The sequence below is a fragment of the Alnus glutinosa genome, chromosome 13 (assembly GCF_958979055.1).
Source record: "Alnus glutinosa chromosome 13, dhAlnGlut1.1, whole genome shotgun sequence".
Taxonomy (NCBI): Eukaryota; Viridiplantae; Streptophyta; class Magnoliopsida; order Fagales; family Betulaceae; genus Alnus; species Alnus glutinosa.
This window is the reverse complement of record NC_084898.1, coordinates 18,573,500-18,597,176: the sequence shown is the minus strand read 5'-3', so window position 1 is coordinate 18,597,176 and position 23,677 is coordinate 18,573,500. Positions and strand designations below refer to the sequence as shown.

The window sequence follows — 23,677 nt, the reverse complement described above, 5'->3', positions numbered from 1 at the left end:
AGAATGTGAAAGTAAAAGTGAAAAATGAGAGGTAAAAATGGGCTTTTATAGACCTATTGGTGATTGGGACTAGCCAGTCCTGGTAATCGGAAGCTCAATCGGGTTACGTTACATAGCCGGTTTTCCTGACCGGAAGTCCAATCGACTCGATTATGACATGTTGTACAAGTATTGGAACGACAACAATAATTACCACTTCCATCACAGGATTCGAGGCGTCAGAAGAATTTAATGCTGACGGTCGGGACAGGTGAAATTTTGAAATTTTGAATTTTGAATTTTGAATTTGAACAATTCTAGGTCAAAACTCACCCGCCATTCTTCTCGATAGGTTCAAGCCAATTTGGCTGGGAGATTGCTCTTTGAAGGTCGGGAGGTAATGTTTAATGGATACCATACACCAGGATACCGACTATATGAGCAACCGACAAAATCTACTTTCTTATAAGTGTTCATATTGTGAAGAAAACAAAGATAACGGGATAACATTTTATTCAATTGGAAATTCAGAGGTTACAAAATTGAATGATCAAGTGTCAAATACAAAGACAAACAACTCGGGAACGACCAAATATACATCTGAAGCCAAAGGATTAAGGATCGTTCTTTAAGGCTCATAACTTGAAATGACAACTCCTTCTGAGCTCGGGAACGACATAAAGACAGCCAATCACTGAGGTTTTGCATAAGCATAAGCTTTATGTCTATCCCTAGCAATGAGCGGAGCCAAAGGACGTAAAGTTGAAGATTACACGTCCTTGTTAATTTAAAGCGAAAAATTACACATCCAAATTCCCCTTGTGAGGGATAAGTTTTGAAAAGGGATAGTCCCAGTCCTTGAGGACAAATTCCTTCCCAATTGAAGCCTGAGCACATCATCATAACAAAAGCTATTTTGGCAAATTGAATCTCCCAGAGATAACAATGAAATTTTGGACATAGAAAGACATGAAAAATTGTAATGTTCTGAGAAGTGGATAGCTTATTGATGGGTATATTGAAAGAGGATATAAAAATGATGGCAAAGGGAAGGTATTTATAGAGTGGAAAGAAGTTATTATCCCAGGGTCACAAGGCGGTGGTTCCATGGAAGACTGTGTTTACCCGTGTATTAAGGTGATTCCTATAGATATTCCCACCAAACACAATCGCCGTACATTGAAATCCGGACGACACAGGTGTCAAGGGGTTATCAATCGCTCAGATAATGGCACAGAATCTGAGATAACCAGTACGAATGATATCATTAAAAGTCCAATGGTTAAAGGTAAAGAAAAAGAGGATGGTTCCGACTCAAGTCCTGAGAAAGATTAGCAGGCGACCAAGGAATTATCTCCTGGGAAGAGAAAAAGTTGAAGAAAAATTATCTTAGTCTTAAACTTAAGACAAGAGAATTGGGGGGTAACTATTGGGAAAATTACCTTTCCCGACATTTATGGTAGTGCACGAGAGAGAAGACCCGAGATTTTAGAAGATTTGGGTACGGGAATAATTAAGGATCGTTTGAACTGACTAATAGTCGGGAGTTAAACATCCTCGATGAATAAGGGTTATGGGGCTGTCAGAACAACATGCGGTTAGGTGACCAAACTCCATAAAATTCGGGATTACGACACTCCAAATCTGATTCCCACATATTGCCATTGTCAAATCATATCGAAAGTCACTATGCAAAGCGTACCCAAATATTGTTCATATTGAGGTGGCAAGAATCCAAGAAAATAAGGAATCACCTTACCTAGTAGTTATTTCGAGAGATCTATAAATAACAAGTCATCAGGTATTTTTTCCTCTCTCTAAGATATATAGATAGAACTCTCACCTACTACCGGACTAACTTAAACATCGGAGGAGGATCACCGGAGAATTTCGGCGTGTCCTTGTCATTTTGCAGGTGTTGGAAGTCATCAACTAACTCGAGTAGAACAACCAGTCTCGGTGAACTTAGCCTTGTTGTCCTAACGTTTGGAGCTCATTATTTTCCACGTCATCATATTGGAAACTGTGTCAACATTTATTATAAGTCACCCTGAGGAAAAAAGCTCAGGAATTAAAGCCAAACCGCTACAAGGAAGCATTCGAAAATGAGGGATCAAGTGAAAATCTTGTATGCCAAAAGACCAAGTCAAGGACAACATTTCCACTGCCTGACTAGCCATCCTGGCCGACCAATGTGAATGGGGGGAGGGGGTGGGGGCAATTGATAGAAATGAGCTTAAGAGTCTGGACACAATTTGCAGGTTAAAGGACCACTCCTGCTGGGGCCCAAAAGGAGCTGGCTCATCAACACAAGAGGGCTCGAGAAACCTAATAAAAGGTCTCATTCTCTCCCCAACTCAGGTATGTTCTAACACACACACCCTTCTCTCTCTAAGAGTAAGGGAGCTATCTCCATACTTCCTCCCCTCAAGCCAGAGACACTACCTTGGACGTCAGAGTCAGAGTTCCTTCGATCAGTCTCCTGACTATAGGCCTACTGATGACCCTTTCCCTATCTTGCAGGTGATGCATCGGCTTAATCTGTATGTGCAAGATTTTGGATTTGACAGATGGAATATATTGATTTGTTGATTTAGTGAACAATCAACTAGTGTTGTTCTACCTCTAGGGTTTGCGTTATATTTTTGTAAGTTTGTTTGCAATATCAGATGATTTAAGTTGAAATCATCCACAATATCAACCACATTTAATGTCCTCTCTGGCCTATGCCCAATGAGATTGGAAAAATTAGTACACAAGTTGACTTATAAAAATCAAACATGCGCACGCCAAAGATCTACCAAACTACAGCTTATTGTAAAAAAAAACAAAAGAAAAAATTTGATTTTATAAATGGGTCATTCATGAGTTAAGTAGGTTGATTTGGGATCGACTGGTTAGTAATTAGAATCCGATTATACTAAACACTAATCCATTAGTTTCGTGATGTACTTATACCAAATTTATGAATTATGTAAGAAATTATCGGCCAATCCCAACAACTCACGTGCTCTCCACTTGTCTTATTTGGTCACTGTGGTCAGATCGAGCTCAGTGCAAGGGCTCCATAAAAGAAATCAAGGCGCACGTGCTTCTGAACTTCTTTCCTTCATCCATCCGTATGTCCAACTATTTACCTTGCAATTAAAATAACGACAACACAACGGCGGAACGAATAAAGTAGGGAAAGGAGTAGTACTCCGTCCAATGGGAGAAGTACAAGTATGGACTAACAGGGTTGGTGGAGGAGCATCGGGATTCACGCATGGGCATCAACAGGACAGTGCCTATAAAAGGTGCGACACTGGGAGTGGACCATCATCACTGGTGAGGTTGAAGAAGCTTCCTGGTGCTGCTCCTGAGGCCCTCTTTTTTTCATCATCGCCATCTCCGTTTCGCTCCATCAGGTTCTTACTGCTTCCCGATCGGTATTTGATTTTAACGGAAATGCGTACGCTGCTTGAAATATCTTGTAAGATTAATTTCGGTTTTGAGAAAACCAGGTATAGCTAGTGATAGATGAATGGAGAAGAATACACTTTTATTTCTATGTATTTACTTGATTATAATCTGTCTACATGATGGGGTATTTATACAGGAAACTTGGGTTACATAGCCGTTGTGAATCATATAGCCAAAGCAAAATTCGTACTTGTTTTCAATGTGATGTGCTTAATCATCCGGAATTATAAAATTTGTCTTTCCCTTGCGAAATTATGTCGATGACTGATAGAGACAAAAAAATCAAAGGCATACCATCTGATTAATAGATTGATTTGTCTTGTTTTGACTTTTCAAGTATAGTCATTACTGATCAGGCATTTTCAATAATGAAAATTCAAAAAACAAGGCTTTGCAAAAACAAAATGAGGAAGAGTTTCTTGCAAATTTAAATCTAGTTGTCTATATTGAAAGAGAATTTGCTAACAACTTCAATTCAGACTCGAAACTTGATGATGTTAGTTCTCCAAAAGAACGTAGTCTACAATTTTAAACACTTGTTTTTGTATTTTTGTTTCTTTTTGAACTAGTGCCTACATGACACATGTTACCCTATTGATCTATTAATTTTGACACATAGAGAAGCTATATGGAAAGTTATTCTTGCCTTTTTAATGTGGAGCATTTGGAGAGAAATGAATCGTTGGCTTTTTGAGGATAGCGAGATCAATGTGCTTCTTTTTAAATCCTATTTTCTGAGTTCTCTTCTGGATTGGACTATTGTTCATGTTCCTAACTTTCCATCAGGGAATTTGGTAGATCTGATTTGTTTTCTAGATTGTAGTAGCAGTTAGAATTTTGGTTCTCTTGTATACTTTTCGCGTACGGGAAATTTACGTCTTTTAATAAAATTATTATTATTCATAAAAAAAAATTATGAAATTTGATAAATATACTTTTTGTGATGCACATATTGTGGTACAAAATACTTTATTTCTATTTTGACTTGTATTTATCATACTTTTTTTTTTTTTTGTATATAGTAAAAATATAGTATATAAAGAGAGCAAAATCATCTTATCATTAAATTTTGGTTCAGCCCCCTCAATTATGAGTTCCTGGGTGCGCCACTGATCTCGTGCTTTTGTATTTGTAGGTGATTCTGTGGTTATTTTTTGATCAAATTCATATAGTGTAATGTCACTTTCACTTTCACTTTCAATATCATTTTCTGCTGTGTTTTGAATGACAACAAGTGGAGTATAGATCAGAGAATTCAGGAGAATGCTACATTTTATGTTAGAGAAGGATTCCTAATACTAGTTTTGGCATGCAGAAAGAAGAGGGTGATATCTAAGATGGCTGGTTCTGAAGAAAAGCCACTCACTGCAGATGTCATCTCGGGGGACATGATTTTTCAACCTATATTGGAAGATGGAGTCTTTCGATTTGATTCTTCTGCAAATGATAGAGATGCAGCATATCCTAGTTTATCTTTCATAAACACCAAGGATAGGGACGTGCCAATTACGACGCACAAGGTGCCCGTATATACCCCAACATTTGAATGTCTTTCTAGGCAGCAGATCGTTAAAATTGAGGTCAGTTGCTGCATTGTTTTTGCTTTTCGATAAGCAATAAAAAAAAGTTTTATTTGGTCCTTCACCTATTGAGTAATATTTGTTATCAAATCGATTCTAATTTATGTGGCTGAAATTTCAAGTGTAGCATGCTTCCCTCTTAACTGATGTCATGGAATTTGTTTATAATTTAGCTTCCTGCTGGTACCTCCTTCTATGGAACTGGAGAAGTTAGTGGACAACTTGAGCGGACAGGAAAGAGAGTATGTCAAATTTTTTTTTTTTTTGATATTCCATCCATGAAAGCTTTATCCTTGCTCTCTAAATGTTGAGCGGTTTTATTTGTTTTAGGTTTTTACTTGGAACACGGATGCATGGGGTTATGGTCCTGAAACTACATCTTTATACCAGTCTCATCCTTGGGTACTAGCTATTCTTCCCAATGGAGAGGCACTGGGGGTTCTTGCTGACACAACACGACGCTGTGAGGTGCTGTGACAAATGAATCATATGACATTTATCTCATTTAGTGGTTACATTTATCTTTTCATGAGCAGATTGACCTCAGGAAGGAATCGGGAATACGATTTACTGCTCCATCCTCATATCCTGTCATTACATTTGGTCCATTTTCTTCACCCACTGCCGTCTTGATATCTTTATCTCATGCAACTGGTAATTTCCTAAACCATCCTAGCTTTTGTTTCTTTAGTCCCTTTCTGTATCAATTCAAATATTTTAATGTGCTCATGATAATTAAATTAATCCAAAGGAACCTAAAATTTGTTGATTGAAGGTTCTTATACGATTGAATTTGATAACTAAGGGGCGCCTTACGCTTTTAAGGAGATCGGTTTATTACTTATAAAAAAAAAATGTGCCCATGAAATCAAATATTGTAATGTGCCCATGATAATTAAATTAATTAAAAGGAGCCTAAAATTTGTTGATTGAAGGGTCTTATACGATTGAATGTGCCCATGTATCAATTCAAATGTTGTAATGTGCCCATTTTCTTCACCCTCGAAATGCTTTGTCATACCTATTCAGACTCTTTAATGCTTTGGGCCTATCTGTCAAACCTCTCCTTCTCTCCCTCTTTCTTTCCTCCCCATTAGCGTGTGAGTGCGTTTTATTCCTAGTTCACTAATCTGATTGGTGTTCTAGTTTCTTGCTAGAATTTGTTGTGGGTTTCAGTGATGAGATTTTTGAGGTGGTTCTATGCTGAAGCTAAGGTCTTTGAGCTTTCAGCCGTAGAGAGGCGTTCGGTGTTGCGGTTTGTCGTGAGAAGTAAGGGGGTTTCTCGAGCAGTGCACATGGGCAAGGTGACTGTGGAGTGCTTGTTGGCTAGTGTGGAGGCGCTGTTTCAAGGGGACGGCCGAACGAGTTTATTAATTCCTCTACAGTTGGATGTAGAGCTTAGCATAAAGGTGCTCAAATAGTCATGGACGGTTCCTAGCATTGGCGTAGTACAGGGACGGTTGTTGGAGAGGCCTTGTTATCATCCCAGAGGGTCATTGAGGGAGGGGATGGAAGACTGCAAAACTGAAAATCTTTTGGTGGGTCACTGTAACTCATATTGGGTGGCACATCATTGGAGCGAACGTGTACATGTTTGGTGGAGGGTGGGGTCGAAACTACATGGAGGCTATGTTAGGGGTGGGGTAACTTTTGGACTTTGCCATATTGCATAAGAACAAAAATTGTACCTTGGTCGGGTGGGGAAGGGACGATAGTGGAAGAGGGGCATCTGGGCTAGCTAGCAAATCCATTCCTTTTGGCTGTGTTAGTACGGAGAAAATCAAAAATGTTTTAGGGGAAATTTGGAGAAGAGCGACTGAAGGCAACTTTAGTAAAACGGATGTGGAGCATTGCTTAGAGTGTTTAGAGGTGGGCTTGGTAAATGGGTCCGAGATTAAGGCTGGCCATGCGAAGGAGCCTCGGACTAAGGTTAAGGCCCCGCTCATATCACCTTCTTCCAGCGCTTTAACCCTGGGCCCAAAAGTTCATAAGCCTATAGGAGTAAAGCTAACTACACCTAACTTTTACACCAAAACACTTAGGTGTTTAAAAAGTTCCAACCTTTGTTTTGATCACCGAAATAGGCCAAAACATAAAACCTAATAGGGAGGGTCCAATCTCCCGTGGGCCTTGGCGTGTTCATTTCTATTCCATAACAATGACAAAGAGTAAAGGCGATAAAGGATCTCCCTGTTTCAGACCACGAGAGCTACTGAAGAAAATAGACGGATTGCCACAGAAAAACCATTAGGGCCTAGCGCCTTCTCGTTGTTCATAATTTTCATCACCTCAAGGACCTCACTCTCCTTAAACGGTCTCTCTAATTAGGAAGCCTCCTCTACATTTATAGATAGATGCTCTCTTTTTTCTTTGAATTAGGGGCTTGATGTATACGTCCTGTGTACTATGGGTTGTGCCCCTTTGCTCTTTTTGAATATACTTTACTTATCAAAAAAAAAAAAAAAAAAGGCTGTCATAGAATTATACAACGTGGTCTTTGTTTGTCAGTTTATCAGAAGATACTGAGCCAGTGACTGACAACGATTCAATGGAGTTATTTATCTTATTCGAGTTGGCCACCCGATAGAAAAAACTGCGTGCATTTATCACCATCTTTTAACCAAAGAGCCCTAGATTTTTGCCACCAACTAATCTCCTCCAATAATCTAGCTTTCTCCAATTCCCCAGGGACAATGGTCTTCCTCAATTTCTCTTCAACACTTAAATACTCTCTTTTCCTCTAAACCATCAAGAACACTCAACTCCTCCAAAAGAGATTTTTTTTTGGGACTCTACGTTACCAAACACCTGCTCATTCTAGACTCTTAAATTAGCTTTCAAGGCCTTAAGTTTATGAGCTAGAATAAAGCTAGGAGAGCCTCAAAACTGATAAGAAGACCACCACTACCTCACCCTATCCACAAAACCATCGGCCTTCAGCCACATATTCTCAAACTTAAAGTGTTAAAGCACACAGACTTCTTATCCAAGAGTTCGAATAGTGTAGGACTCTTATCAACAACCGAAGATAAGAGCACACAATCAAATACTTCAAATATCTCTTTATCAAAGTATAAAGAGATAACTTAGCTTGAATTGTAACAGAATAGGGTAAAGATTAAACCTATCCTATATATATCCTCACTCATGTATATCTCATAGTTAGAATATATCTCCATCTTTGTAAGTCTCATAGGTAGAAGTCATACCTATAACAAACCCTTGTAATCCTAGATTATAAATACAAGTGCAAGCAGCCAATAGAGATATGGTTGAAATAATATTCAAAAGAGAAGTAAAGTTCTTTTATGGTATTAGAGCTTCTAAAAGACTAACGTTTGCTCTTTGTTTTTCTTCTCTCTTCTCAATGACCGAGTCCTCCGTCACTACTAATTCGAGTTCTACATTGCAATCTCTCCTTCCATCAAACTGGCCAAGGACAATTATATGGCCTGGCAGTTCTAGCTTCTTGCGTTTCTTCGAGGGCAAGATGTGTATGAGTTTATTGATGGCATGACCCTCCTTCCTATCCAACTGATCGTCAATCCCTCCACTACTCCTGGAGCTCCCGCAATGATCGCCAATCCTGACTACCTCTCATGGTATCAACGGGATCAATAAATCATTAGTGTTCTTGTCTCTACATTATTAGACTTGTATGTCTCTCATGTTGTGGGTTGTACCACTTCTCGTGCGTTGTGGGAATCGCTGGAAAAGATGTTTGCCTCCCAAGGTCGTGCTCGAATCATGCAAGTTCACTTCCAACTTGCTACCTTGAAGAAAGGTAACTCCTTTGTTACTGACTATTTTCATAATATGAAGACTCGCAGTGACACCCTATCTGCTTGTGGGCAGCCTCTCAATGACTTTGAGACTGTCTCTTTTTTGTTGGTTGGACTTGGATCAGAGTTTGATCCTTTGGTCACCTTTGTAACTACTCGGGTGGATCCTATCTCCCGTGATGATATTTATGGGCTCTTACTCGCCCATGAGATGCATCTTGAGCAACAACTGGCTACCACTGACATCTCAAATCCCTCTGCTCATCTCACTGCATGCATTCCTGGTAATTCTGGCCAGAGTGGTAGAGGTTTCAATGCTGCTCGTGGTTTTCCCAATGGCTGTGGCTATCGTGGTTTTTCTTTTGGCGGACGTGGTCCCTCCTCTGGTGCACGTGGTTGTGGGCAGTATTTCAATTCTCATTCTTCAGGCTCCTCACGTCTCATCTGTTAGATCTGCAACAAGCCGGGACACAATGCCATCTCTTGCTATCAGAGGTTTGATTAGTCCCCTCCGCATGACCCTCAGTCCTCCTTGCAGGTTCTCTACTCCTCTCCTAGTTTACCGACTAATGACAGTGGGTACCCAAATACAGGGGCTACTCACCATCTCACAAGTGATTTGCACAACCTCAACTTGACCTCTGATGCATACACGGGTTTTGACCAGATTCATGTGGATAATGGCACAGGTTTGTCAATTAATCATATTGGTTCTGCCCTTGTTTCTTCTTCTCGTCGATCCTTTATTCTAAATCAATTACTTCATGTTCCCTCTACTTGTAAGAAACTACTCTCTGTCCGTCAGTTTGCTCATGATAACTCTATTTTCTTTGAGTTTCACTCAACTTTCTTTGTGATTAAGGACTGCCGCACCAGGTCAATCCTCCACTAGGGTCCTCTTAAGAATGGCCTCTATCAACTGTTGCCTTCCTCCACCCCTTCTCCCTCTTGGTATTCTCTTGTTGGTGAAATGACTTCCCCTAATCATTGGCATAAACACTTGGGTCACCTTGCTCTCCGCACTGTTAAGCATGTGATTTCCAAGTGTTCTCTTCCTGTCTTCTCAAATAAGCTGGCTGTTCCCCGTGCTTCCTGTCAGCAAGCCAAAGTTTATCAGCTCCCCTTCACAGCATCCACCTATGTTTTTAGTCCTCTAGAATTACTTTTTTTCAATGTATGGGGTCCTTTCCCTGTTGTTTCATCTAATGAAAATAAGTACTATGTTTCTTTCATTCATGCTTTTAGACAATTTACGTGGTTATTTCCAATCCAATGCAAATCTGATGTTTTATCAATTTTCCTTAAATTTCACATCATGGTTGAACGCCTCTTCAACACTAAAATAAAATAGGTCCAAACAGATTGGGGTGGGGAATTTTGCTCTCTCACCACTTTCTTTCACAAACTTGGAGTTGTTCATCGGGTCTCATGCCCTTCTACGCATCAACAAGGCTGTATTGAACGAAAACATCGTCACATCATTGACACTTCCCTTGCTCTTCTTGCTGAAAGCAATGTTCTTAAAACCTATCGGGATGAAGCATGTCAAACCTCCTGTTATTTGATCAATCGTCTCCCTACACCAATCTTACAAAACAAATCTCCCTTTTAGAAACTTTTTCATCGCAGCCCCGATTACAAGTTTTTACGCATTTTTGGTTGTGCATGCTTCCCCAATCTATGTCCGTATAATCAACACAAATTTGATTTTCGTTCTAAAGAATGTGTGTTCCTCGATTATAGCAGTAATCACAAAGGTTACAAATGCTATCATATTCCAACTCTCAGGTTGTATATCTCTCGTGATGTTGTTTTCCATGAATCTAAATTCCCTTTTAAATCAACTTGCTCTTTCTCCATCCCATCTACCCAGTCTCCTTCTACCTGGTTACCTTCCTCGCATTTGCCTCAGTATGTTACTCCTACTACAACACCAAATTTCACCTCTATTGCTGCTCCGCTTGCCTCTGTGTCCACCTTGTCCTCAGATGAGTCCACCTCTGTGTCAGTTCCTCTACATTCTTTGTCACCATATGCATGGCTTGCACCCTCTCGGACTCACCCCATGGTTACTCGTGCACAAAACCAGATTGTTAAGCCTCAAATCTTTCATGATGGTAGAGTGAAATATCTTGTCTCTCGTGCTCTACTGGCTGTGACAGATTTAGCTCTTGATGAACCTACATGCTACTCTAATGCTATCAAAATCCCTGAGAGGCGAAAGGCCATGCAAGTTGAATTCAATGCACTACTCCAAAACCATACATGGACCTTGGTTCCTCCACAAACTGCTACCAATCTTGTAGGATGCAAATGGGCATTCAAACTAAAACATAAGGCGGATGGATCTATTGAAAGGCATAAAGCTCAGCTGGTCGCTAAAAGGTTCCATCAATAGGTTGGTCTCGACTATGGAGAGACTTTTAGCCTAGTCGTCAAACCTACCACCATACGGACTGTGTTGTCCATTGCTTACTCCCGTGGTTGGGAAATGCGACAAATCGATATTCAAAATGCATTTTTGCATGGATTTCTAGATGAAGTAGTGTATATGTCACAAACACCAGGATTCTCTCATCCCTCTCTACCGAATCATGTATGCAAGCTACACAAGGCCTTATACGGCTTAAAGCAAGCACCAAGGGCCTAGTTCTCATGCCTCAGCACTAAACTGTGTGAACTTGGATTTGTTGGCTCTAAGGCGGATTCTTCCCTCTTTATTTTACGCTTTGCATCACTAACTATGTTTATCTTGGTTTATGTTGATGATATAATCATCATTGCCTCTGCTCCAGCAGCTATTACTGATCTCTTGCAGCAACTATGGACGTCCTTTGCAGTAAAAGATCTCGGTGGGCTGAACTTTTTCCTTGGTGTGGAAGCCATTCCCCTGCACTCTGGTCTTCTACTCTCTTAACGACAATATATTATGGATCTACTCAAGCACACGAACATGCTTGAAGCTAAGCCCATATCTTCACCGATGTCATCTTCCAGCTCCTTATCGGCATTGCTGGAGACCCCATGGAGGATGCTACGATTTATTGTAACACGGTGGGTTCCTTACAGTATTTATCTCTCACAAGACCTGACTTAGCCTTTGCAGTAAATCGTGTGTGTCAATTCATGCACAAACCGTCTAAGCTCCATTGGCAAGCAATCAAAAGAATCCTGCGCTACCTGAAGAACACAATTTCTCATGGACTACTACTTGCTCACGTGTATCCATACTTGAAGCCTTCTCGGATGCAGATTGGGTAAGGTGCCCCGATGATCGAAAATTCACTGGCGGCTATTGCGTATTTATGGGATCCAACTTAATCTCATGGAGCTCTGAGAAACATCTTATGGTGTCCAGGTCAAGTACGGAGGCCGAGTACAAATTTGTTGCAAATACCACTGTTGAACTGTTATTGCTCCAGTCTCTCATTTGTGATCTTGGTGTGCAGCTTGCTTCCCTCCCAAAGTTGTGCGACAACATTGGGGCAACATATTTAGCAGCAAATCCTGTGTTCCATGCCCGAACCAAACATGTGGAAATTGATTTCCACTTCGTTCGCGACTATGTTGCTGACAAGTCTCTGCAAATTTTATTCATCCTGAGCAAGGACCAACTAGCTGATGTCCTAACCAAACCAATTGTTGCTAATCAGTTTCAATAGTTTTGTTCCAAGCTCAACATGCATCCTCCCCCGTTGATCTTGAGGGGAGATGTTAAATCACACGGACTCTTATCCAAGAGTTCGGATATTGAAGGACTCTTATCAACAACCGAAGATAAGAGCACACAATCAAATACTTCAAATATCTCTTTATCAAAGTGTAAAAAGAGATAACTTGAATTGTAACAGAATAGGATATAGATTAAACCTATACCTATGTATATCCTCACTCTTGTATATCTCATAGTTAGAATATATCTCCATCTCTGTAACTCTCATAGGTAGAAGTCATACCTATAACAAACTCTTGTAATCCTAGATTATATATACGAGTGCAAGCACCCGATAGAGATACGGTTGAAATAATATTCGAATTCGTCATGGAATTGGAAAAGGTCAGAGATTTCTTCAAAGCTCCGGCTGGGCAAGGAATGGCATGTCCAACACCATTTTCATTGAGGTCCTGGATTGTTGGTGATGGAGTTAACCCTGGTGTTTGTACTGGTTCTCATGGCAAAGAGGATGCACCGTCATATGCGGAAGTTCTGCGCAAAGGCCTCAGTTGCTCGGAGAAGGAGAGTCAGCTCCCCCAACCGGTGATTGCTCTGAGCAAGGACCACTGTATTCGTCCGAAGAAAGGGAAGAAATGGTTTCGACCGGTCCATTCACTGGGCAAGGACCTTAGTGAACGTTGGGGCTTAGATAAAGTGATGGGTGTTAGTCGGTTGCCTGAAATGGCTGCTCAATCCCATCCTGAGATGCAAGGTAAACCAGAAGTTGCAAAGTCTACGCCCATGCCTCTGCTCAGCCCAATATCTCTGCAGGATTTCAGCTGACAAGTGAAGAGGACACGTTCTCCCTTCTGTCGCACTGGCGTAGCCAGCTGGAAAAGTTGAAGGCTGACGTGGACCGAGCCCTTTGTCTTGTAAGTGAAGGGCTCCTTTTGTTTGGGCCGGGCTCCAAGCCCAACGGTATTAGACGAAAGAGGAAGAAGGATACGAATAAGAAAAGGGGAAAAAATTTCAAAGCCCAACCCTAGTGTTTCTACTTCTGAGTTGGCAGTGTTTCCAGAGACATGGTCGACGTCGGAGAAGGCTTCTAGCGATTCAGAGAGGTCTCCAGCTAGCTCCTTGGTGGGTTTCGGGAAACCAGACGCTGAAGTGATATTGGAGGTTGGAAAGGGTCTGCCTGAGTTGACGGGTTGCATTCCGGCAGTTTTAGAGATCGCCTTCCTCCCTTGTAGTCCCTGCACCGGTAAGCATGGTCTCCCAACCAGAACAGAGTTCTGAGGCAGACTTTTCCTTCCCTGGTCCTGAGGCTAAAATCTTAGTATCGGGCGTTTTGGCCGATTTTCCGACAGATAGATGGTGTGATGGTTGTCTGGGCTAGGTTGGGTTGGGTCCTTCTGGTTCTTGGTTGAGTCAGATCCTGCTGCCTCTATCTTTTCGTTGGTGTCCGGCCCATTTATCCACGAACTTTTTTCTGGTTTGGGGTTAAGGAACGGGCTCGAATTAGTTTCGATCCCTGAGGCAAAGCCAAGTCCTCTATCCTGCTGTCCTAGTGACAAGGTCATGATATTTTCTGGTAAGGGGTTTTCGGAGTTGCTGTTGAAGATGGCTCTAGAGTATCATCATCTGTTGGGAATTACGTGTGATGGCTCCGAGGGTCAAATTTCGACCTTGTATGAGAATCTCATCGCCAGTCATGATAAGAAGGTAACGGGTTTCAGTCCGAAATCGGGTAACAAAGGTACGAGGGAACTAAACAGATTATTCTGTTTTGTTAACTATGATGCACATAGTGGAAGCTCTTCCAGTGGTAGGCGCAAAGGGAGGGTGCACAACAGTTTATTATGAAGCCTAGAATCTTTTCTTGGAATGTTAGAGGGTTAAATGAGGGTGATAAGCTGTTAAGAGTAAAAAACTTATTGAGGCAATGGAAGGCAAATATTATTTGTTTGCAAGAAACTAAATTAGAGATTATTCCAAACAACATAGTGAGAAGCCATTGGGGTTGTCCCTTTGTTGATTGGTGTTACTTAGCCTCTTGTGGTGCCTCTGGTGGTATGTTGATCATGTGGGATAAAAGGATTGTCGAGAAGATAGACGTGTTCGTGGCTGAGTTTGTTCTTGCCTGCTCTTTTAGAAGTGTTGTTGATGACTTTTCTTGGGCCTTTGTTGGGGTCTACGGTCCTAACATTGACGCCCTCAGAAGTTCTCTTTGGGATGAGTTGTCTGGCCTTTCATCTTGGTGGGAGTTGCCTTAGTGTATTGGGGGCGACTTCAATGTCACTCGCCTTCCTGCCGAAAGATCGAGAGATGTACGCCGCCATGATGGGGTTTTCAGACTTTATTTTTGAGCAGGGTCTTATGGATCTTCCACTTGCAGGAGGGTCGTTACGTGGTCTAATAATCAGGAGAATCCCTCTTGGTCTGACCTTGATAGATTTCTTGTATCTCCTGATTGGGAAGTCAAGTTTCCAGGTACTTTGCAGAAAAGGCTTCCTAGATTGTGTTCTAATCATTTTCCGATTCTTCTTGATTGTGGAGGCATTCACTGGGGTCCAAGACCGTTCAAGTTTGAGAATATGTGGTTGAAGGCTGAAGGGTTTGTGGAAAGGGTGCGACTTTGGTGGACGTCTTACCATTTTCAAGGCTCTCCTAGTTTTATCTTCTCTCAAAAGATTAAGGCTTTAAAGATTGATCTTAAGAGATGGAACTAACAGGAGTTTGGCAATGTGGAGGTTTGCAAAAATATGCTTATGGAAGATTTATGTGCTCTTGTTAGGTTGGTTGAACGTGGTTTAGCTCCCAAAGAGAAGATAAGCAAATATGAGGTCATTAGAGATCTGGAGAACTCTATTCTGCAGGAGGAGATTAGTTGGAGACAGAAGTCTAGGGTTCTTTGGCTTAAAGAGGGGGATAAATGTACTAAATTTTTTCATTGAATAGCTAACTCGAACAGGAGGTCCAATGCCATAGTCTCTCTCAGTCAATGGCTCTATTTCTTCCGATCAGCAGGTTATTAGGGATCATGTTACTCATTTTTATGAGTCCATTTTTACAGAACCTTACACTTGGAGGCCTAGGTTGGACAACCTTGCTTTCGACTCTTTGGATGCGGTTGAGGCCTCTTCCTTGGAACTTCCTTTTGTGGAAAATGAAGTCTTAGAGGTGGTTAAAGGCATGAATCGTGATAAGGCCCCAGGTCCTGATGGGTTCACCTTAGCGTTCTTCCAAGATTGTTGGGATGTGATTAAGTCAGACCTCATGGGAGTATTCCAAGACTTCTACACTCATAGCAAGTTTGTCAAAAGCATTAACGCCACTTTTCTTGCTCTAATTCCGAAGAAGTCTGGGGCTGTGGATCTTAAAGATTTTCAGCCTATTAGTCTTGTGAGTGGGGTTTACAAGATCATTGCAAAAGTTCTTGCTAATAGACTAAGAAAGGTTGTGGAAAAGATAATCTCGAAACCTCAAAATGCATTTGTGAAAGTTAGGCAAATTCTTAATTCTGTTCTTATTGCTAATGAGTGTTTGGATAGTCGTATTAAATCAGGTGAACCAGGGTTGATTTGCAAGCTGGATATTGAGAAGGCTTATGATCATGTTAACTGGAACTTCTTATTGTATATGATGAAAATATGTGGTTTTGGAGAGAGATGGTGTTTGTGGATAGCGCATTGTATTTCCTCGGCACATTTCTCTGTCTTGGTGAATGGCACCACTTATGATTTTTTCAGTAGTTCTCGCGGACTTAGACAGGGTGATCCCCAGTTGCCTCTCGTGTTTGTCATTGTGATGGAAGCCCTTAGTAAGATGTTCACTGTTTCTATTCACAGGGGCTTTCTATCAGGTTTCTCAGTGGGTTCTGGTAGCAACGGGGTGTTTAATATTTCTCATCTGTTGTTTGTAGATGATACTTTAGTCTTTTGCAGGGCTAATCATGATCATCTCCGTTTTCTTTGGGTTTTATTATTGTCTTTTGAAGCTGTTTCAGGTTTAAAGATCAATTTGGCCAAGTCAGTACTGGTTCCTGTGGGTGATGTAGATAATATGGATGAATTGGCTTGCATCATGGGTTGTGGTGTTTCCTCTCTACCTTTAAAGTATCTCGGTCTTCCGTTGGGGGCCCCTTTTAAGGCTAAATCCATTTGGGATGATGTAGTTGGTAAGATTGAAAGATGGGTGGCTAGTTGGCAGCGGATGTATCTGTCTAAGGGTGGTAGAGTTACCCTTATAAAGAGTACTTTATCTAATTTATCCACGTACTTCCTTTCTTTGTTCCCTATTCCATCCAGTGTTGCTAGTTGTATAGAGAAGCTCCATCGAGATTTCTTGTGGGGAGGTTTAGGTGAAGAATTCAAATATCACCTGGTTAGTTGGTCCACAGTTTGTTCCCCTATTTTGGGTATCAGGAATTTGAGGATCTTCAATCGGACTTTGTTAGGGAAGTGGTTGTGGCGTTATGCGCATAAGAGAGAGGCTTTGTGGAGATCAGTTGTGGATGCAAAGTATGGTTCTTCGTGGGTTGGTTGGTGTTCCTTAGACCCCCATGGGTCTCACGGAGTGGGGCTATGGAAGCACATTAGGAAGGGGTGGAGTCTGTTTAGTAGCCATACCAGATTTTTTTTGGGAAATGGATCCAGGATCAGATTCTGGGATGATGTGTGTTGCGGAGAGATGCCTCTCAAGGAAGCTTTTCCAGGTTTGTATGACATAGCTTGCGACAAGAATTCGTTCGTGGCAGCTCATTTGATTCGAGCGGATCTTTTCAATGGGATGTCAGATTTATTCGAGCGGTACACGATTGGGAGGTGGACATCTTGGCTTCTTTCTTTACTTTATTGTATTCCATCAGTCTAGATCGTGATGGGGAAGATAAGCTTTGGTGGTCTCCTTCTCGCAAAGGGAAGTTTGATGTTAGATCTTTCTATAAGACTCTTGCCTATAAGGAGATAATTCATGTCCCCTGAAAAAGTATTTGGCGTACCAAGGTTCCCTTGAAAGTGGCCTTTTTCACTTGGGCAGCAGCGCTAGGGAAGATCCTTACTGTGGACAATCTTAGAAATCGGCGTGTCATTGTGATTGATAGATGTTGTATGTGCAAAAAGAATGGGGAGTCTGTGGATCATCTTCTTCTCCATTGTGATGTCGCTTGCGTTCTATGGAATGCCATCTTTAGCCGCTTCAGTCTATTTTGGGTTATGCCTCGTCGGGTGGTTGATCTTTTCGCTTGCTGGTGGACAGGTGGTCGTTCTTGGAGTACGGTTGTGTAGAAGATGGTTCCTTGTTGCGTCTTATGGTGCTTGTGGAGGGAACGCAACGACAGACAGTTCGAGGACAAAGAAAGAACCATTGAGGAGCTCATTTCTTTTTTCTTTTATTCTTTGTACTCTTGGACGGCTGCGTTCCTTGCCCCTTTAGTGATTAGCTTTAATGATTTTCTTATACTGTTTTCTTCTTCTTCTTAGTTGCCATTCTTGTGTACTACCTGTGTACTTGATCGCTTTTTGCGCTTTTAATGAAATTTCTCTTACTTATCAAAAAAAAAAAAAGGAAAAAAAAAGAGAAGTAAAGTTCTTTTATAAAGGATCTTTCCCCCCCCCCCCCCCCCCCCCTCTAATACCACCACCATTAAGAAAAATGGGGAAGTGGTCTAAGCATAATCTATGCATCATTTTCTGAGATAAATCAGGAAATTTAGCTTCCCAATTCAGAGAAACAAGAAACCTATAAATTCTAGACTAAAAAGGGGACACTTGATTATTAGACCATGTAAAGAACTCCCTCTTACAAGGGGAAGGTCCATGAGACGCTGCTCAAAGATAAAATTAGATAATTGCATCATAGTAGGACTAAGACGAGCTTCGCCCGATCTTTCACAAAGAAAACGGGTGACATTGAAGTCTCCCCCAATGCATCACAACAAATTCTACCAACTAAGCAAGCTGGCCAATTCCTCCCATAGTAATCTTTTGTCACCATCTGATTTAGGCCCACAAACCCCCGCAAAAGCCCAAGAAAAACCCATCTTCGACGTTTCTAAACGAGCAGGCAATAGAAAAATTCCCCACACTGCGATTTTCTCCACAACCCTCCTATCCCACACGAGCAAGATACCACTGGGGCCCCTCTAGTAGCACTAATCCACATGATGACACCCCCACAAGCCACACACAGCATTACTAGAAATGAGCTCCAATTTATATTTTTAGACAAATAAATCCGCCTTCCACTATCTAATCAAATATCTGATCTCTCATGCGCTTGTCACCCTCATTCAACCTTCTTACATTCCATTATAGCAATTTGGGCTTCATAAATAACCACCTACAACCCTTCCCTGACAACTTTAGAACCAGATGGCCCGAGTGCCTGCCCAACCAACGCTACCACTCTTGGCAGGGTCTAGAACACGGGGATGAGACAACGTTTGTGAAGGACCACTGGCGAAGTCCTTATCGGAGGAAGAACTACTGGCGAGTTCTGGGTGCCCAACCGACGTTTCCACCTCTTTAGTGGGGTCTGGAACATGGGGATGAGACAATTTCTAGGGAGGACCGTTGACAGAGTCCTTATCGGAGGAAGAACTATGGGTGAGTTTTGGCCTTACCAAGCTTCCCTCCCCACACGACGACGACCGCTTGCAATACTACAAACTATCCTTGCCTGGGACACCCGCTAGAGGACCACCGGGTTGGTAAGGCCACTAGAATAGAATGTCTTAGCAAATTCATAGTTTAGATTCTCTCAAACTTCAATGAGCGCCTTTTCCGATAGAGAATTTCCGCCCAATTTTATTTTTTCTGAATAGTGTTGTTTAGATTGTCATATGGCTAAATTGGCCAGAACAATGCATCATCCCAAACAAGATCCCTTATGACGAGCCTTAATTGACCCACTAGAACAGAGCTTGTTGAAACCATGGGCCACGATCGATTGTGAGAGAGATAGCCGCAATCGATTTGTAAGAGAGAATTTTGATGGTGCGACTAGGATAAAGAAACGAAAGAGTGAGATACATTTAGGAAATTATGGGTCACAATTTTGAGGTTTTATTTATTTATTTACTTGAAGTGGTAGCAGTTCTCTTCCTACGTCATGATTATGTTTGAAATTTGAAATCTTCTTTTTTTTTTTTTCTTTTTAAAAAAAAAATAATTTTGAACACATATTTGGCCATGCCGAAATCTGTGTAAGACATTAAGACTTCAGGGGTTTTGGAATATTCATTCTTTTTGGGTTATCACATTGTCAAAATGAACAATTTGACTACGAATCACTATAATCGATTTGTATTGAACGTTCTTTATTCTTAAAGTTTATCATTTTATTAGTGATTTATGCTGAATAACTGGTGATTTCTCATCAGGATCCGTATTTATGCCACCAAAGTGGTCCCTGGGCTATCACCAGTGTCGTTGGAGTTATGATTCAGATAAGAGAGTTCTTGAGGTAGGTACTTTTTAGTTATCTCAAATGAATGCTAGTCTCTCTCTCTCTCTCTCTCTCTCTCTCTCTCTCTTTCTCTCTTCCCCTCCTCTGGCATGTGTGTGTCTATATATATATATATTTGTGGTAATGTATGTTCAAGTGCTACATTGTCTTTTTTTTTTCTTTTTTTCTTTTTGACAAGTAATCAAGATATCATTAAAAGCGTATGGCGCCCCCAGGTACACATGGAGCATGCAAGATAGAAGGCTATACAAATGTAGATTGGGCTGGCTCGATTATGGATCGACCGTCCACGTTAGGTTATTGCACATTTGTGGGAGGTAATTTGGTTACATGGCGGAGCAAGAAACAATCTGTGGTTGCTAGATCTAGTGCAGAGGCAGAATTTAGAGCTATGGCTCAAGGAGTGTATGAAACATTATGGTTGAAAATACTCTTGACAGAGCTTGGGTTTGACTCCAAGGACTCAATGCAATTGTATTGTGACTCTTGCCTTGTTCTTGGTTGGGTTTGTTCTTGGGTGGGGTGTGGATTGTTTTGGTTCTTGTTGGTTTTTTTGGGTTTTTGTGGGTTAGCTTAGGTTTCTCCTTGTATACTGCCTGTGTACCTAGGGGCGCCTTACGCTTTCATTAATAAAGTCTTCTTACTTATCAAAAAAAAAAAAAAAGTATTGCTCATAATCTAGTCCAACATGATTAAACCAAGCGTGTTGAAATTGATTAACACTTAATTAAAGAAAAACCCCAAAAATGTATCATCTTATACCTTAATTTTTTGTGGAGCACAGGTCGAGCATGTTTGAAATTTGAGGTGTACCTTCTTATGTTTCGAAGTAGTGTCAGGGTTGAGGATCAATTTAGACAAATCCAAATTGGTCCCTATTGGCGAGGTGGAAGATGTGGAGTCTTTGGCTCATAATCTGGGTTGTAGAATTGGGTCTCTGCCGATGACTTATTTGGGTATGCCGTTGGGGGCGTCGTTCAAATCTATTTCTATTTGGAATGGGGTTATTGAGAAGGTGGAACGAAGGTTGGCTAGTTGGAAGAAACTATATTTGTCCAAGGGTGGAAGGGTGACTTTGATTCACAGTACTCTTTCTAGCATTTCTACTTATTACTTATCTTTGTTCCCTATTCCTGTGAGTGTAGCTAAGAAACTGGAGCGGCTTCAAAGGGAGTTTCTGTGGAGTGGTTTGGGTGATGAGACTAAATTTTATTTAGTCAATTGGCGTCGAGTCTGTACTCCAATTAAGGCTGGTGGATTGGGTGTTCGTAATGTTATTAATTTTAATCAAGCCTTATTGGGGAAATGGATTTGGAGGTTTTCTCAGGAGCGCGATGCTTTGTGGAGATCGATGATTGAGGTGAAGTATGGGAGTGTGAGGGGAGGTTGGTGTTCTTTACCGGTTACGGGGCCTTATGGTGTCAGTGTTTGGAAGTTTATTCGAAGGGGGTGGGATAGTGTTGCCAAGTTTTTGCGGTTTGAGGTGGGTGATGGGTCTCATATTCGCTTTTGGCATGATCTTTGGTGTGGGGACAAGCCTCTCAAGCTCTGTTATCCAGCTTTGTACTCTATTGCGCATTCTCCTGATGCTTGGGTGGTGGATAATTTGTCTGTGCTAGGAGGCGTGGTTCATTGGAATGTTCTCTTTACGCGCTATGCTCAGGATTGGGAGGTGGAGATGGTGATGTCCTTCTTTGATCAGTTATACTCTACTTGGGTTTGGCATGGGGAGGTTGATAGGGTGGTGTGGAATCTTTCCAAGAGGAGGAATTTTGAAGTGAAGACTTTCTACAAAGCTTTAGTTTGTCACGAGGCGGCCTCTTTTCCTTGGAAGGGTTTTTGGCGTGTTAAAGCTTCGAAGCGGGTGGCGTTCTTTGCTTGGACAGCAGCTTTAGGAAAGATCTTAACTCATGACAATTTGCGTAGGCGTGGTATTGTGGTGGTAGAGTGGTGTGTTATGTGTAAGAAGCATGGGGAGTTCGTTGATCACCTTCTTCTTCATTGTGATGTGGCACGGGTTGTTTGGAGTTTTTTTTTATAGCTTGTTTGGGGTGGAGTGGGTTATGCCTAGTAGTGTCTTGGATTTATTGACTGGTTGGGGCACTTTGCTAGGTCATGGTCCTGTTTTCCGTATTTGGAAGCAGGTTCCTTTATGTGTTTTGTGGGGCTTGTGGCGTGAGAGAAATTCTAGGTTTTTTGAGGATGTGGAGGTTTCGATTGGGGCTCTTTGTAGAAATGTGCTTAATATGTTATATCTTTGGGTGTCGGCGCATAGCCCGGGTAGTATGTTGTTCGCTGACTTTTTACTTTCTTGTTCTTTTATTTTCTCTGTCTAGGGGCTCTTTTGTATACTTCCTGTGTACTAGGGTTGCGCCCCTCTGCGCTTTTCAATGAATTCTTACTTATAAAAAAAAAAGGTATCATCTGCACACCATATGTGAAGACAAGAGAACAATTGGTGGATATGTTGACAAAGAGAATGTCTAGTACTATGATTCTTCTTTAGTTATTCTGATTGTAATATTGTCTTTATTTCTTTCCATATTAGTCTATAGGTTTCTTCTATTTAAACGTATGCAATCGTATGAAACTATTACAAGCAATAAGAATTTCTTTCTCTCTTTTCGTTCTTTATTTTCTACCCACATAACACAAGCAACCTCACAATAAAGAAAAAGATGATCCACAAACTCCCAATTTTTTCGCACATGCAACATCTATCCATTACAATGATGCACCACTTCCGAAGATTGTCCATAGTAAGGATCTTTCCTAGGGGCCGTCGACCAACCAAGAAAGGCTACCCTCAATAGAAACTTAGTCCGCCAAACACTCTCCAGGAGAAGCAAAAACTTTCACTTCAAGTCATGACACTGTAAAGGATTTAATACCAACTGACCCTTTTTTGGAAGGGACCCACCACAGCTTGTCTTCGCATTCCCATCTCACTTTCCCTATATACAACACTTGAAATAACAAGGTAAAGACATCCACCTCCCAATTATGAGTCGTTCTAGCAAAGCTCATGTTCAACTAAATGGAACCTCCAGGAATTTCCATGTGATCCGCAACAAAAGCATCTTTTGCAGGCGCAATACTAAATAAACCCAGACGGGCTTCCTTAAGGACCATATCCCCACACCATAGATCATGCTATAATCTAACCTTGGAGCCATCTCCCACCTCAAATCTAGTAAGACTTGAAAACTTCTCCTAACCCCTCATAATATTCTTCCGTAACCCCACCCCATACACTCCAACAGGTTCCGTAGAGCACCAACCTCAAGAACTCCCATATTTTGCGTTTGCCACCACTCTCCACCAAGCCTTTCTCTCAAGCCCATAGCACCAAAGTCATTACCTAACAGAGCATGATTGAACCTCAACAAGTTTCTAATCCCCAACCTTGCCTAAGAGATCAGCAAACACGCCGTAGTTTCTAATCCCCAACCATTGCACAATCACAAAGACGTCGCACGACCGCGGGTAGAGAAAACAAACAAAGAACCCAAAAAACAAAGGAACCCTAATTCGGCTCTGATACCAAGTAGAAAATAACGAACGAACAAGAGAGAAATAAATTCTTATTGATTGTGTTTGTTTCATACAATTGCATAGGTTTAAATAGAAAAAACCTATAGACTAATATGGAAAGAAATAAAGACAATATTACAATCAAAATAAATAAGAGAGAATCACAGTATGTCGGTAGTTTCAACAAAATCAGGGTATTATCAGCAAACAGAAGGTGA

The 23,677-nt window shown here is 41.3% G+C and overlaps 1 protein-coding gene across 1 annotated transcript in view; it reads left to right on the top strand.

Annotated features, from left to right (window-relative positions):
• The first annotated feature begins 2,385 nt into the window (after positions 1-2,385).
• The window catches only part of LOC133854067 (uncharacterized), a 66,961-nt gene continuing 45,669 nt past the window's right edge, over positions 2,386-23,677 (top strand). The window contains exons 1-7 of the mRNA XM_062290098.1: positions 2,386-2,502; positions 3,024-3,386; positions 4,757-5,021; positions 5,195-5,263; positions 5,352-5,489; positions 5,558-5,675; positions 19,840-19,922. Of these exons, the coding sequence (XP_062146082.1) occupies positions 3,187-3,386; positions 4,757-5,021; positions 5,195-5,263; positions 5,352-5,489; positions 5,558-5,675; positions 19,840-19,922 (873 nt within the window). The 5' untranslated portion in view covers positions 2,386-2,502; positions 3,024-3,186. The remainder of the gene's footprint in view (positions 2,503-3,023; positions 3,387-4,756; positions 5,022-5,194; positions 5,264-5,351; positions 5,490-5,557; positions 5,676-19,839; positions 19,923-23,677) is intronic.